The sequence below is a fragment of the Pseudophryne corroboree genome, chromosome 11, assembly GCF_028390025.1.
Source record: "Pseudophryne corroboree isolate aPseCor3 chromosome 11, aPseCor3.hap2, whole genome shotgun sequence".
In the NCBI taxonomy this organism is placed as follows: domain Eukaryota; kingdom Metazoa; phylum Chordata; class Amphibia; order Anura; family Myobatrachidae; genus Pseudophryne; species Pseudophryne corroboree.
In genome coordinates, this window is record NC_086454.1 from 145,017,405 (window position 1) to 145,032,789 (window position 15,385).

General features: G+C 48.3%; 1 protein-coding gene and 1 long non-coding RNA gene across 5 annotated transcripts in view; one reads left to right on the forward strand and one right to left on the reverse strand.

The window, feature by feature from the left end:
* The window catches only part of LOC134969157 (uncharacterized), a 66,911-nt gene that overhangs the window by 15,130 nt on the left and 36,396 nt on the right, over positions 1-15,385 (reverse strand). The gene's annotated exons all lie outside the window — the stretch shown is intronic.
* MARK2 (microtubule affinity regulating kinase 2) overlaps positions 5,533-15,385 on the forward strand; it is a 385,864-nt gene continuing 376,011 nt past the window's right edge. Inside the window, exons 1-2 of one of the 4 annotated variants that reach the window (XM_063944914.1) lie at positions 5,533-6,645; positions 11,319-11,407. In XM_063944914.1, the coding sequence (XP_063800984.1) occupies positions 11,372-11,407 (36 nt within the window). In that variant the 5' untranslated portion in view covers positions 5,533-6,645; positions 11,319-11,371. The remainder of the gene's footprint in view (positions 6,646-11,318; positions 11,408-15,385) is intronic. The other 3 variants (XM_063944911.1, XM_063944912.1, XM_063944916.1) reach the window with 3 other exon arrangements.

Consider the following 15,385-nt stretch of genomic DNA (forward strand, 5'->3'; position numbering starts at 1 on the left):
CACGCCTAGTCCAAGCTAAGGCCAAAAGCATGACCACTTTCCACGTGAGATATTTTAGCTCCACGGTCTTAAGTGGCTCAAACCAGTGGGATTTTAGGAATCCAACACACGTTAAGATCCCAAGGTGCCACTGGAGGCACAAAAGGGGCTGAATATGCAGCACCCCTGTAACAACGTCCGAACTTCAGGCAGTGAAGCCAGTTCTTTTTTAGAGAAAAAGGGATAGGGCCGAAATCTTGGCCTTTATGGATCCTAATTTTAGGCCCCTAGTCACTCCTGACTGTAGGAAGTGCAGGAATCGACCCCCCTGGAATTCCTCTGTAGGGCCTTCCCGGCCACACACCAAGCAACCTATTTTCGCCATATACAGTGAAAAAGTATTGCTGTCACGTCTTTCCTAGCCTTTATCAGCATAGGAATAACTGCATCCGGAATGCCCTTTTCCGCTATGATCCGGCGTTCAACCGCCATGACGTCCAGCGCAGCCGCGGTAAGTCTTGGATCAGACAGGGTCCCTGTTGCAACATGTCCTGACTGAGAGGCAGAGGCCATGGGTCCTCTGAGAGCATTTCTTGCAGTTCCGGGTACCGAGTCCTTCTTGGCCAATCCGGAGCAAAGAATATTGTTCACACTCCTCCGTTTATTACAATTCTCAGCCCTTGGGTCTGAGAGGAAGAGGAGGGAATATATAGACCGACTGGAACACCCACGGTGTTACTAGTGCGATCACAGCTATCGCTTGAGAGTCCCTTGACCCAGCGTAAAACCTTTTTTATCTTTTTATTGAGGTGGGACGCCATGTAGTCCACCTGAGGCAGTTTCCATCAATTTGCAAAACTGCGTGAAGACTTCCTGATGAAGTCACCACTTTCCCGGGTGGAGGTCGTGTCCACTCCTGGAATGAACACTGCTGACAGTGCGCTTACTTGATTCTCCGCCCAGCGAAGAATTCTGGTGGCTTCTACCCTCGCCACCCTGCTCCTTGTGCTACATGCCTGCGGTCTGACTGGATCAGGACCGGTTGGTCGCGAAGCAGGAACTCCGCTTGACTTAGGGCGTTGTATATGGCCCTTAGTTCCAGGATATTGATGTGAAGGCAAGTCTGTTGGCTTGACCACAAACCTTGGAATTTTCTTCCCTGTGTAACTGCCCCCCACCCTCGGAGGCTTGCATCCGTGGTCACCAGGACCCAGTCCTGAATGCCGAATCTGCGGCCCTCGAGAAGGTGAGCACTCCGCAGCCACCACAGGAGAGACACCCTGGCCCTGGGGGATAGGGTGATTAACCGATGCATCTGAAGATGTGAGCCGGACCACTTGTCCAGTAAGTTCCATTGTCCTTGCATGGAACCAGCCGAAGGGGATGGCCTCGTATGATGCCATCATCCTTCCCAGGACTCGAGTGCAGTGATGCACTGACACCTGTTTTGGTTTTCAATGGATTCCTGACCAGTGTCATGAGCTCCTGAGCTCTCTCTATCGGGAGATAAACCCTCTTCTGGTCTGTGTCTAGGATCATGCCTAGGCGAGGCAGATGAGCTGTAGGAACCAACTGCGACTTCGGAATATATAGAATCCAGTCGTGTTGCCGTTTCACTTCCAGAGAAGGTGATACGCTGTCCAGCAACTGCTCTCTTGATCTCGCTTTTATGAGGAGATCATCCAAGTATGTGATAATAGTGACACCTTGCTTCCGCAGGAGCACCATCATATCCGCCATTACCTTGGTGAAATTGGTAATGACAATCCCGTACCGCAATTCTGAGGTACGCCTGATGAGGTGGATAAATGGGGACATCCCTTATGTCCCGATTCATTTCAGGCTTGCAATGACCGCTCTTAGCGATTCCATCTTGAACCTGAACCTTTTCAGGTATATGTTCAGGGATTTTAATACAATATGGGTCTAACCGAACCGTCTGGTTTCGGGATTATAACATGGTCGAATAATAACACCCTCTTGTTGAAGGAGGGGACCCTTGACCACCACCTGTTGAAGATACAATTGCAGTTAACACTGGCTCCCTCTCTTGGGGGGAAGCCCGCCGGGTCCTCGGTGAGGGGGCATCTTCTCACAGTCCAGCCTGTATCCCTGCGATACAATTTCTATTGCCCAGGGATCTAACAGGGAGTGAACCCACTTGTGGCTGAACTTACGAAGGCGTGTCCCCACCGGGCCTAGCTCCGCCTGTGGAGCCCCAGCGACATGCGGTGGATTTTTGGAGAGGCCGGGGAGGACTTCTGTTCCTGGGGATTAGCTGTGTTGTACAGCTTCTTTCCTCCGCCCCCGGCTCTGACAAGAAAGGATGCACCTCAGACTTTCTTGTTTCTTTATTCGAAAAGCTGCATTTAATAATGTCGTGCTTTCCTAGGCGGTGCAGGAATATAAGGCAAAATATCAGAATTACCAGCTATAGCTGTGGAGACCAGGCCCGAGAACCTTTCTCCACACAATCCTCAGCCTTCCATATGCCTCTTAAGTCGGCATCATCTGTCCAATGTATATTCTACAGGACACGTCAAGCAGAAATCGACATAGCTTTTGTCTCTAGGACCCAGTATACTCATGTCCCTTTGGGCATGCTTTATAATTATATATCTATCACTTAAGACAGCATCTTAAAATATTTATATGCATACTAGGGTCTCAATCTCTGCTGATAAGGTACCTGTCCACGCTGCCACAGCGCTATAAACCCATGCCGACACAATCGCCGGTCTGGGTAGTATACTAGAATGTGCACACTATCTGCAGGATCCCTGAGAATAGCTAGTGCAAACAGGACACCCAAGGGGAAGATTCTCAACACATCCTGGCCCTAGTGGGGAAAGGATACAGCCAGAGAATTCTCTTGTGGGAAGCTGCCGTCTCTTGTCTGGAGATTCCCGCTCTTTTTCCTCATGAGAGGAGGGAAATTTACCTCAGCATTCTTCCCCTTAACATGTGTAATCTCGTGTCAGAGACAGATGAGTCATCAGTGATATGCAAATCATCTTTTATTCCAATAATCATATATTGAATATCTTTTAGCCCTCTTGGCTGTAACTTTGCATTATCGTAGTCGACAGTGGAGTTAAACTCCGTGTCGATACTTTGTTATTTTGGATAGTGAGTATAGAGAGACTCTGAAGGACTCTGTGACATAGGGACAGACCAGGGTAGATTTCCTTTCTGTTCCCTAACCTTTTGTGCAATAATTTTACCTCAGCACTTACACATATCCAAACAGGTGTCGGCGTTGTCGACGGAGACACCCTCCCACACACATATCCGCTCTATCACCTCCTTAGAGGAGCCTTTTACCTCAGACATGTCGACACACGCGTACCGACACACCACACACACAGGGGATGCTCTATTTGAAGACAGTTCCCCCACCAGGCCCTTTGGAGAGACAGAGAGAGAGTATGCCAGCACACACGACAGCGCTATATAATACAGGGATGTACACTATACTGAGTGATTTTTCCCCTATAGCAGCTTATATACACAGTTTTGCGCCTAAATTTATGTGCCCCCCCTCTCTTTTTTACCCTTTGTGAACCAGGATACTGCAGGGGAGAGCCTGGGGAGCTTCCTTCCAGCTCAGCTGTGAAGAGAAAATGGCGCCGGTGTGCTGAGGAAGAAGGCCCGGCCCCATCAGCGGCGGGCTTCTGTCCTTTTATGTACTTTAATGGCGGGGGTTAATGCACATATACAGTTTATCAGACTGTATTATGTGCTTTTCACCAAGTAAGGTAATCTAATTGCTGCCCAGGGCGCCCCCCCCCAGCGCCCTGCATCCATCAGTGACCGGAGTGTGTGGTGTGCTAAGGGAGCAATGGCGCACAGATGCAGTGCTGTGCGCTACCTTAATGAAGACCGGAGTCTTCAGCCGCCGATTTTCAACTTCTCTTCGTTCTTCTGGCTCTGCAAGGGGGACGGCGGCGCGGTTCCGGACGACCGAGGACTGGGCCTGTGTTCGATCCCTCTGGAGCTAATGGTGTCCAGTAGCCTTAGAAGTCCAAGCTAGCTGCAAGCAGGTAGGTTCGCTTCTCTCCCCTCAGTCCCACGTAGCAGTGAGTCTGTTGCCAGCAGATCTCACTGAAAATAAAAAACCTAACAAATACTTTCTTTTCTAGGAAGCTCAGGAGAGCCCCTAGGGTGCATCCAGCTCTGGCCGGGCACAGATACTAACTGAGGTCTGGAGGAGGGGCATAGGGGGAGGAGCCAGTGCACACCAGATATAGTACCTAATCTTTCTTTTAAGAGTGCCCAGTCTCCTGCAGAGCCCGTCTATACCCCATGGTCCTTACGGAGTACCCAGCATCCACTAGGACGTCAGAGAAATTAAAATAAAACACCACACGGTCTTAAAAATAAGTTTTATTAAACTGGATCTTCACCTGGGGCCGGCGGCCTTTAAGCTCTTTTGCGTGGCCGCCGCCTTCCCAGGGCTTCCTGTGTCTTCACCTGGGGGGCGCCACCTCCCCAGGGCTTCCAGCGTCTTCACCTGGTGGGCGGCGGCTGCTAAGCTCTTTTGCATAGCCGCCGCCCATCCAGGACTTCCGGCGTCTTCTTTCTTCAGGAGCTCTTCACAGCTCCTCCTCCGCCGTCGGATTGACGCTCCTCTGCCTTGCGCTGACTTATATAAGTCAGCCGGAGGGGGCGGGGCGATGACGCGGCGAGCCGTGATTGGCTCGCGGCGGCCATCTTGAATTTCACAAATGACACTGAGGCGCCATTTTTTAAACTGGTACCGCTCCGCTGCCAAACTCTGCAGGCTAAAGGTAAACCTCCGCCGCCCGCTCCACCGCCGCCCGCGTCGCCCACACAGTGATTGACAGCGGATCCAGTGACGGATCCCCTGGCCAATCACTGTGGCCTCACTGACAGGGACGTGCTTTCATAGGTTGAAAGCACGATGAAAGCACGTCCCTGTATGAAAGCGGCACCTCTAATGGTGCCGCTTTCCCATATATTTTCAATAGGCTTTTACTGCCCATGGCTAGTCCCCGCCCGTGCCCGCCCCCATACCTTTCCCCAGAGACAACGGGAGGCACCACGATCGGTGCCTCCCAAACACATAAGGAGGGGAGCAATGATTAAGAATAATATTAAGAGGATACATATGACACAGAATATGTGTCATATGCATCTTCTTTGTATTATCTTAATCATTAATGACAGGGGAGGCACTCCTGACTGCACGTCCCTGCTGAAGACCACCCTTCCTATTATGTTCTCCCCCATCAACAACACGCAGTCCTGTCCATCACATCAACAACAGAGACATATTTGAAGAAGGCGCTGTAGCTGCGCTGGTTCCAGGGTGAATGTGATGTAAGACACATAACGCTCGCCAGGTGACGGCACCCTCACACGCCACCAGCTCTACTGCCCAGAGAAAGACCGGCCGGCCGCGCATGCGCTCTGCGTGATCTATAGGTAACGACGCGGCAATGTCCGGGTGTGCGCGCGCAGCCCAGCGCTGGAAAACACGCGTGAGTAGCCGCCGTGGTCAGGTGATTATAGGTCGTGCGTGGGCGTGCGGCCGCGCGCGCGTACACATTTCTCCACCTCGCACTCTCTCCCTACGCCCCAAATAGTGAGCGAGACACAGAGAGCGCGCCCAGCCCGTCCGCACCCACGCACACACCTGGTCACGCAGGAGGGAGATGAGCTGCGCGCGACGGGGGAAGTGGGAGGTGGAAGAGAGCGCGAGAGCTGGGCGGGAGAATTACCTGTCACCCCCCCAACACACACACACTCCGCCCCCACCCTCACTCACCACCTGACAGCCCCGTACAGGTCTGACCAGGCGGCGCCGCCGGCGTTATCGCTGCTACCTATTAGTGCATAGGAGGAGGGGGCGGCCCGGGGTGTGTGTGTATATATCAGGGCAGCAGTGTGTATGGTGCTAATGTGTGCCTACCTGATGGTGAGTGACATCTGCTCCCTGTCCTGCCCTCCCCGCACTGGGGTAGATGCGTGCCCTCGGGGTGCAGGTCACTCCTACTGCTTGGCTACCCTGTTCTGTGGTGACGATATATAGTGCCCCATCGTGGGGAGAATATTGCTACCGACCTGGGCCTAGTAAGGGACACTGAATTTGGGCACAGTTTGCCCCATCCCCTGAGCTTGTCTTGTTACCCCCTGGGGTATTCAGATTTTGTCCTGGGACATCCCAAGCCTCTCCAGCCATATCTAGGTATATAAAGAGCGATTTGTGAACAAATGTAAAACTAGAGATCTTTTATAGTTGTTGTTGCTGCTGCCATCTAAGCCCCTCTGGGAGCTAAGTGCTGCCCATTACACCTCCTATCAGACTTTGGATAGATTTGTAAGAACACTTTAAATCTTGCATTATTATGCTGAAAAATAAAAGTCTATCTGCGCGCGCAGTTATAAATTAATGTAGGATTGTTTTGCCGATTGAATCTCTCCCTGAGTGCATTTATTGTCTGGTTCAGTACATATCCACTCTGGTGTCGCTGATGGCCATTTGCTCCCCCTCTCTGTAGCTGGTACTTTACGTCAAACAAGCATCAAGTTTAATCAAGTTTAATCCTTTTGACCAATGCTGTTCTCCACACGGATGTACCATTAAGTAAAATGTCCGCTCGGAATCCGCTACCGACTGTGAATGAACGTGATGCTGACCAAGTAAGTATGGATCCTGCCGTGTAGGTCTAGTCTTGTATGTTTGGCATGCTGAAGCAATACTTAAATGTGCATAACAAAAGGGTGAAAATGTTTGTTTCTATTTTTGTGTGTAGATACTTTGACACTTTTATATTAAATATTTCCTGGTGTATAATGACCGCATTCTCTATCAGTGAAAACGCATTTATTCAAAGGGGCGCTTCTCAGGAGGAGCAGTTCATATGGGGTTGTCTATATCCAGCTGGCCTTAGTAGACTTACACACAGTCCTGTAACTTTTTTACTTATTGAGAATTCAGTTGCCAGGGAATCCCTTCGTCTGTCCAAATCAGAGCTGCAGTGGCTACTCTTTACGGCCACCCCGATCTCAAACAAAAGTGTTGCTGCTACATAGGGTAGTGAGTCCTTTTGTATTAATCTGACAAAGGGGTGCAAGATGCGGTGGATTTGCTGGCGTTTAAACGCCACAGCAATTTGCACTTTTCGCCGGCAATTGAATTCCTCCCAATATTAACACACTTCAGTGATGACGACTGCGCACATATCGTCAGTAATGGTAATACCAACATCGCAAGCTTTTCCTCGCACCTCTATGGAGTGCAAGGGAAAGCTTGTGATGGCAACGGGTGCAGTGTGCCATTCCGAAATGGAACATTGCATACAATTCAGTTCCCTCCATAAAGGCTTTTGAAGCTGAAGTTTCCAAATAAGTGCAAAGACTATGGTGGTCATTCCGAGTTGTTCGCTCGATAGCAGTTTCTAGCAGCCGTGCAAACGCTATGCCGCCTCCCACTGGGAGTGTATTTTAGCTTAGCAGAAGTGCGAACGAAAGGATCGCAGAGCAGCTACAAAATAATTTTGTGCAGTTTCAGAGTAGCTTCAGACCTACTCAGCGCTTGCGATGACTTCAGACTGTTCAGTTCCTGTTTTGACGTCAAACACGCCCTGCATTCGCCCAGCCACACCTGCGTTTTTCCTGGCATGCCTGCCTTTTTTCGAACACTCCCTGAAAATGGTCAGTTGACACCGATGCGCAGAAGTGCCGGTTTTTTTGCCTGATCGCTGCACAGCGGACGAAAGCAGCTAGCGATCAACTCTGAATGACCCCCTATGTTCAATACAACAAATGGTTGGCGTGTCAGTGGTGGGCCTCTACTAAAGTACAGTTAGGAAGTAAGGGGAAAAAACCCCCACTTTAAATTGGAAACCTCTATTAACATGTATGGCTGGCTTGAATTGCTTCTTGTTCTGTCTGCTAACTTTCGGATGCTTTGAGGTGTCATACATTGGATATTAAAAGCAAGATTATTGACTACAACTGGTATATTAATCAAATAATATTGCCTCGGAAAAAGTTTTAAGTAGTAATGTTAGTTTTATAGAGAAATGCATGAAATCTATTGTATAGGAAAGCTAGCGTTGCCCGTAGCAACCAATCATTCTAGCTCTGTCATGGAGTTAAAAAATAAATAAATTGATAAAGATCTATAATTAATCAATCAATCAATCTCTCTCTCTCTACTGGTATCTTTCCTTCACTGTTCAAGCATGTAAGGATTTCTCCCATTCTGAAAAAAACGTAATTGTGACCCAAGCTCTCTCTCAAACTACAGTCCCATCTCTCAGATCCCATGCCCCTCCAAGCTACTTAAGAGACTTGCCTACACTCGCCTCGCACACTTTCTTAACTCAAACAACTTATTGGACTTATTGTACAATCAGGCTTTCTTTCTCAACACTTCACAGCGACAGCACTGACTAAAGTAGTGAATTAACTGGTCACTGCGATGTCTAAAGGCCATTACTCACTCCTTATTCCTCTAGAATCTCTCTCTGCTGCTTTTGACACTGTTGACCATTCTTTACTCATACAAATACTATAATCCCTAGGTCTTTAGGACACAGCCCTTTCTTGGTTCTCATCCTACCTATCTACTCACTCTTTTAGTGTCCGCTTCTCTCAATCGACCCCCTCTTCGCTACCTCTATCAGTTGGAGTACCGCAAGGCTCAGTCTTAGGTCCTCTGCTTTTCTCAATCTATACAACATCCCTTAGCCAACTAATCAGCGATTTTGTATTTCAATATTATCTTTATGCAGGGGATACTCAAATCTACCTGTCTTCCCCAGGTTTGTCACCATCTGTATTGGTCCGTGTCACTGAATGCCTTTATGACGTTTCCTCTTGGATGTCCTCTCACCACATCAAAATTAATATTTCCAAAACAGAATTAATTATATTTCCTACAACCCATATTAGTTACAAATCTGATCTATGTATCGCTGTTGAGAACCCTACAATCAATCCTACCACACAAGTTCAATGCCTAGGTGTCATCCTCAACTCTGAACTGTCCTTTGCTACCCACATTCAATCTGTCTTTAAATATTGCTGTGTTCTTCTAAAAAACATATCCAACATGCGACCAGACCTTACACAAGACACTGCTTTCCATTCTGAATGCTGCTGCGTGGCTAATGTTCTTCGCTAGACGTTCATAGTTGCTGATCCACTCTCAGTCTCTCCATTGGTTTCCTGTATTCTACTGATTCAATATAAAATACTTTTGCTCACACATTAAACAAACTACACCAACGTGCATCTCTTCATTTATAACAAAATAGCTCCCAAATCTACCTCTATGCAAGAGCTATGTCTCTCATCCACACTCATTATTTGCTCCCATTAACAATTGCAGACATTTCTTCAGGCTGCACCCAATCTGTGGAATGCCCTCCCATGCATAATAAGTCTCTCCGAACCTTCAAATGTTCCTTCAAATATTCTCACATATTTTCTCATTCTTTACTTTCCTTTCCTCCTGACCCTGGGAAAACATTGTAGTGTGACCATATAATACAGCCCACCAAGCACCTTTGCAATCTGGTGGACCTTTATGCAATAGATAACACCTATCCTTGTGTATCAATGCCTACTTCCCTATGGATTGAAAGCTTGCGATCTTGGCCTTCCTTCCTACATCTATGACTGTTATTACCCAGTTTTGTTTTTGTTCACTGTTGGTTCCGATTGTTTCGTTCTATTCTATCACTGTTTCCAATTGTAAAGAAATGGTATTTGCTGCGCTATATAAGAAACTGTTAACAAAAATAAATGTGGTTGCTGTGGGCCTCACCCGGGTTCTCCTGTGCTCCAGTATGTTATGTAGTTTTCCAAGGAAAGCAATTATACATGGCTACCAATTTGTTTGGTCATTTCTGGGCATGTTCTGTGGAAGTTACTAATTTGTAATTCATCAAAGCTGTGCCCCTTGTACTGAATTCTCCATGGTTTACATTCTTTTGCTGATCTGATGTTCCATATCTCTCTAGCTCACTTGAAATAACAGAACTTATTTTAGCAAGAATAGTTTTAACCTATGGTATATTAGGCCTATCGAGTTTTTGACTTCTAATTGCTCCTTACGTTGGGGTAAAAAATAATTATATTTTAACAACCTATTTTGGAGTGAGTTCTGTAACCTAATTTTTAAATGTGTTGCTGGACATAGAAAATAAACTGTTAATACCTCTTTCAGACTGGCAGAGCCGGGTCGCACCTGGGAATTTGTACATGGGGGCTTCCCGGGTGCGACCTAGCCGAGACCCCATTTAGACTTGCGGCCCGACCCGGCATATTGCCAGGTTGGTGACGTCACCGCCAACGTGGGATATTGCTTTTGGACCCTTTCAGACTATGCAAAATCCCATGTTGATGTGCGTTCACGTGCAATAACCTGGGGAATTTTTGCTAGTCTGAAAGGAGTATAAATCACTGGGGTTGTTACCTGTTTTGCCATAAAGATGTACAACATGTAAATGAAAGCATTCATTAAAAATAATGTTATTTCTACCTTGTTAATACCATGAGAAGCTGTACATGAGATATGTAGTTGCCTGTTAAGGGCCCTACTCACTGGCCGACCCGCCGCCGAGCTGCCCGACGGCGGATACGGCCGACGAGCGACCCGGCGGCGGGGGCAGTGACGGGGGGAGTGAAGTTTCTTCACTCCCCCCGTCACGCGGCTGCATTGAAGTGCAGGCAAATATGGACGAGATCGTCTATATTGGCCTGCATGCACAGCCGACGGGAGACCAGCGATGAACGAGCGCGGGGACGCGCATCGTTCATCGCTGGAGTCTCCACACTGAAAGATATGAACGAGTTCTTGTTCATTTATGAACGAGATCGTTCATATCTTTCAAAAAATCTGCCAGTGTGTAGGGCCTATTAGTGTTGTAATGATGTGTGGGATAGAAAAGTTTAATGATTTGGAGGGAAATGCTGCTTTTAAATTTGTTATACCTCAGTGTGGGTTTTGTCCAAAATGCTATAAGTTTGTACACATACAGGTTTTTTGTTGCTTGGCCGCTGATCTAAGTCATCCGGAAGCTGTCTGCCACCAGAATGTAAGTACTGCAGACAAGCATGCAGTACTAGTTTTGGGAAACTGCTGCCCTTGCGAGTAACTTAATATACAGTAGTGCTGCTTTAAATATGTTGGCTATAGGTAGTCTGTTGAAAGTCATATACTTAATGAGCTTTTTAAAGAAAGGCGCATGCAGGAGGCAAAACAGCATGTTGTCCTCAGTCATTTAACATATCGCCCTAATGCTGTACTGCGTCAGCACAGTGTGTCATATTATATCAGTGATGCATTATTTTTTTTATAGATCATACTTCTTTCTCCTGGAATGTAGAATAACAAGATTGTCCTGCAAGATGCATGTGTTTTATGAAGTTGGTAAAAGTTGTGTTACAGGTTTGGAATTCAGAATCTATTACTTCAGAAGTGTATTTGATGATGTGACCATGTGACTTGCAGATAGTTCAGTGTAACCGTTTTTTCTCTAACGTCCTAAGTGGATGCTGGGACTCCGTAAGGACCATGGGGATTAGCGGCTCCGCAGGAGACTGGGCACAACTAAAGAAAGCTTAAGGACTACCTGGTGTGCACTGGCTCCTCCCACTAAGACCCTCCTCCAGACCTCAGTTAGATTCTTGTGCCCGGCTGAGCTGGATGCACACTAGGGGCTCTCCTGAGCTCCTAGAAAGAAAGTATATTTAGGTTTTTTATTTTACAGTGAGATCTGCTGGCAACAGACTCACTGCAGCGAGGGACTAAGGGGAGAAGGAGCGAACCTACCTAACAGGTGGTAGTTTGGGCTTCTTAGGCTACTGGACACCATTAGCTCCAGAGGGATCGACCGCAGGACCCGACCTTGGTGTTCGTTCCCGGAGCCGCGCCGCCGTCCCCCTTACAGAGCCAGAAGCATGAAGAGACCGGAAAATCGGCGGCAGAAGACTTCGGTCTTCACCAAGGTAGCGCACAGCACTGCAGCTGTGCGCCATTGCTCCTCATGTACACCTCACACTCCGGTCACTGATGGGTGCAGGGCGCTGGGGGGGGGCGCCCTGAGGGCAATATATGACACCTTGGCTGGCAAATCTACATCATATATAGTCCTAGAGGCTATATAGATGTAAAATAACCCCTGCCAGTATTCCAGAAAAAGCGGGAGAAAGTCAGCCGAAAAAGGGGCGGGGCTTCTCCTTCAGCACACTGGCGCCATTTTCTCTTCACAGTGCAGCTGGAAGACAGCTCCCCAGGCTCTCCCCTGTAGTTTTCAGGCTCAAAGGGTTAAAAAGAGAGGGGGGGCACTAAATTTAGGCGCAATATATGTATACAAACAGCTATTTGGGGAAAAATCACTCGGTTATAGTGTTAATCCCTGCATTATATAGCGCTCTGGTGTGTGCTGGCATACTCTCTCTCGGTCTCCCCAAAGGACTTTGTGGGGTCCTGTCCTCAGTCAGAGCATTCCCTGTGTGTGTGCGGTGTGTCGGTACTGCTGTGTCGACATGTTGGATGAGGAAGGTTACGTGGAGGCGGAGCAGAGGCCGATAAATGGGATGTCGCCCCCTGTGGGGCCGACACCAGAGTGGATGGATAGGTGGAAGGTATTAACCGACAGTGTCAACTCCTTACATAAAAGGCTGGATGACGTAACAGCTGTGGGACAGCCGGCTTCTCAGCCCGCGCCTGCCCAGGCGTCTCAAAGGCCATCAGGGGCTCAAACAACGCCCATTACCTCAGATGGCAGACAAAGATGTCGACACGGAGTCTGACTCCAGTGTCGACGAGGTTGAGACATATACACAATCCACTAGGAACATCCGTTACATGATCTCGGCAATGAAAAATGTGTTACGCATTTTCTGACATGAACCCAAGTACCACATAAAAGGGGTTTTATTTTTGGGGAGAAAAAGCAGCCAGTGTTTTGTTCCCCCATCAGATGAATGAATGAATGAAGTGTGTAAAGAAGCGTGGTTTCTCCCGATAAGAAACTGGTAATTTCTAAAAAGTTACTGATGGCGTACCCTTTCCCGCCAGAGGATAGGTCACGTTGGGAGATATCCCTTAGGGTGGATAAGGCGCTCACACGTTTGTCAAAAGGTGGCACTGCCATCTTAGGATACGGCCACCTTGAAGGAACCTGCTGATAAAAAGCAGGAGGCGATCCTGAAGTCTATTTACACACTCGGGTTATATACTGAGACCTGCAATTGCCTCAGCATAAATAGTGCTGCTGCAGCGTGGTCTGATACCCTGTCAGATAATATTAATACGCTAAGACAGGGATAATATTTTGCTAACATTGAGCATATTTAAGGCGTTATATATATATATATATATATATATATATATATATATATATATATATATATATATATATATATATATATACACAGAGGGATATTTGCCTGCTGGCATCCAGAATTAATGCAATGTCCATTCTGCCAGGAGGGTATTAGAAACCCGGCAGTGGACAGGTGATGCTGCATTTAAAAGGCACATGGAGATTCTGCCTTATAAGGGTGAGGAATTGTTTGGGGATGGTCTCTGGGACCTCGTATCCACAGCAACAGCTGGGAAGAAATTTTTTTACCTCAGGTTTCCTCACAAAAGCCTAAGAAAGCACCGTATTTTCAGGTACAGTCCTTTCGGCTTCAGAAAAGCAAGCGGGTCAAAGGCGCTTCCTTTCTGCACAGAGACGAGGGAAGAAGGAAAAAGCTGCACCAGTCAGCCAGTTCCCAGGATCAAATATCTTCCCTCGCTTCCTCTGAGTCCACCGCATGACGCTGGGGCTCCACAGGTGGAGACAGGTGCGGTGGGGGGCGCGTCTCGGGAGCTGCAGGGACCAGGTGGGCTTGCCCACAGGTGGATCCCTAGGTTCTGCATGTAGTATCACAGGGATACAGGCTGGAGTTCGAGACGACTCCCCCTCGCCGTTGCCTCACATCAGCCTTGCCTGCTGCCCTCGGAGAAAGGTAGTACTGGCGGCAATTCACAAGCTGTACTTCCAGCAGGTGAAATCAAGGTACCCCTCCTTCAACAAGGCCGGGGTTACTATTCCAAAATGTTGTGGTACCGAAACCAGACGGTTCGGTGAGACCCATTCTAAAATTGAAATCCTTGAACACTTATATACGAAGGTTCAAGTTCAAAATGGAATCGCTCAGGGCGATTATTGCAAGCCTGGAAAATTTTAGGGTATCACTGGACATCAAGGATACTTACCTGCATGTCCCTATTTACCCTCTTCACCAGGTGTACCTCAAAATTGTGGTACAGGATTGTCATTACCAATTCCAGGCGTTGCCGTTGGTCTGTCCCCGGCACCGAAGGTATTTACCAAGGTAATGGCCGAAGTACTTATCCCGTACTCAGACGATCTCCTTATAAAGGCGAGGTCCAGGGAGCAGTTGTTCGTCGGAGTAGCACTATCTCGGGAAGTGCTACAACAGCACGGCTGGATTCTGAATATTCCAAAGTCGCAGCTGGTTCCTACGACGCGTCTACTGTTCCTGGGTATGGTTCTGGACACAGAACAGGATAAAAAGGGTTTCTCCCGGAGGAGAAGTCCAAGGAGTTGGCGTCTGTAGACGGAGACCTCCTAATACAAATACAGGTATAGGTGCATCAAGGCACGCAAGCCTTGGGAAAGATGGTAGCTTCTTACGAAGAATTTCCATTCGCCAAGTCCCATGCAAGGATCTTCCAGTGGGATCTGTTGGACAAGTGGTCCGGGTCGCATCCTCAGATGCATCGGCGGATAACCCTGTCTCCAAGGGCCAGGGTGTCGCTGTGGTGGTGACTGCAGAGGGCTCCTCTTCTAGGGGGCCGCAGATTCGGCATACAGGACTGGGTCCTGGTGACCACGGATGCCAGCCTTCAAGGCTGGGGGGCAGTCACACAGGGAAGAAACTTCCAAGGCCTATGGAAAAGTCAGGAGACTTCCCTACACATAAATGTTCTGGAACTATGGGCCATTTACAATGCCCTAAGTCAGGCTAGACCCCTGCTTCAACACCGGCCGGTGCTGATCCAGTCAGACAACATCACGGCGGTCGCTCATGTAAACCGACAGGGCGGCACGAGAAGCAGGATGGCGATGGCAGAAGCCACAAGGATTCTCCGATGGGCGGAAAATCATGTGTTAGCACTGTCAGCAGTGTTCATTCCCGGAGTGGACAACTGAGAAGCAGACTTTCTCAGCAGACACGACCTCCACCCGGGAGAGTGGGGACTTCATCCAGAAGTCTTCCAAATGATTGTACACCGTGGGGAAAGGCCACAGGTGGACATGATGGCGTCCCGCCTCAACAAAAAGCTACAAAGATATTGCGCCAGGTCAAGGGACCCTCAGGCGATAGCTGTGGACGCTCTGGTAAC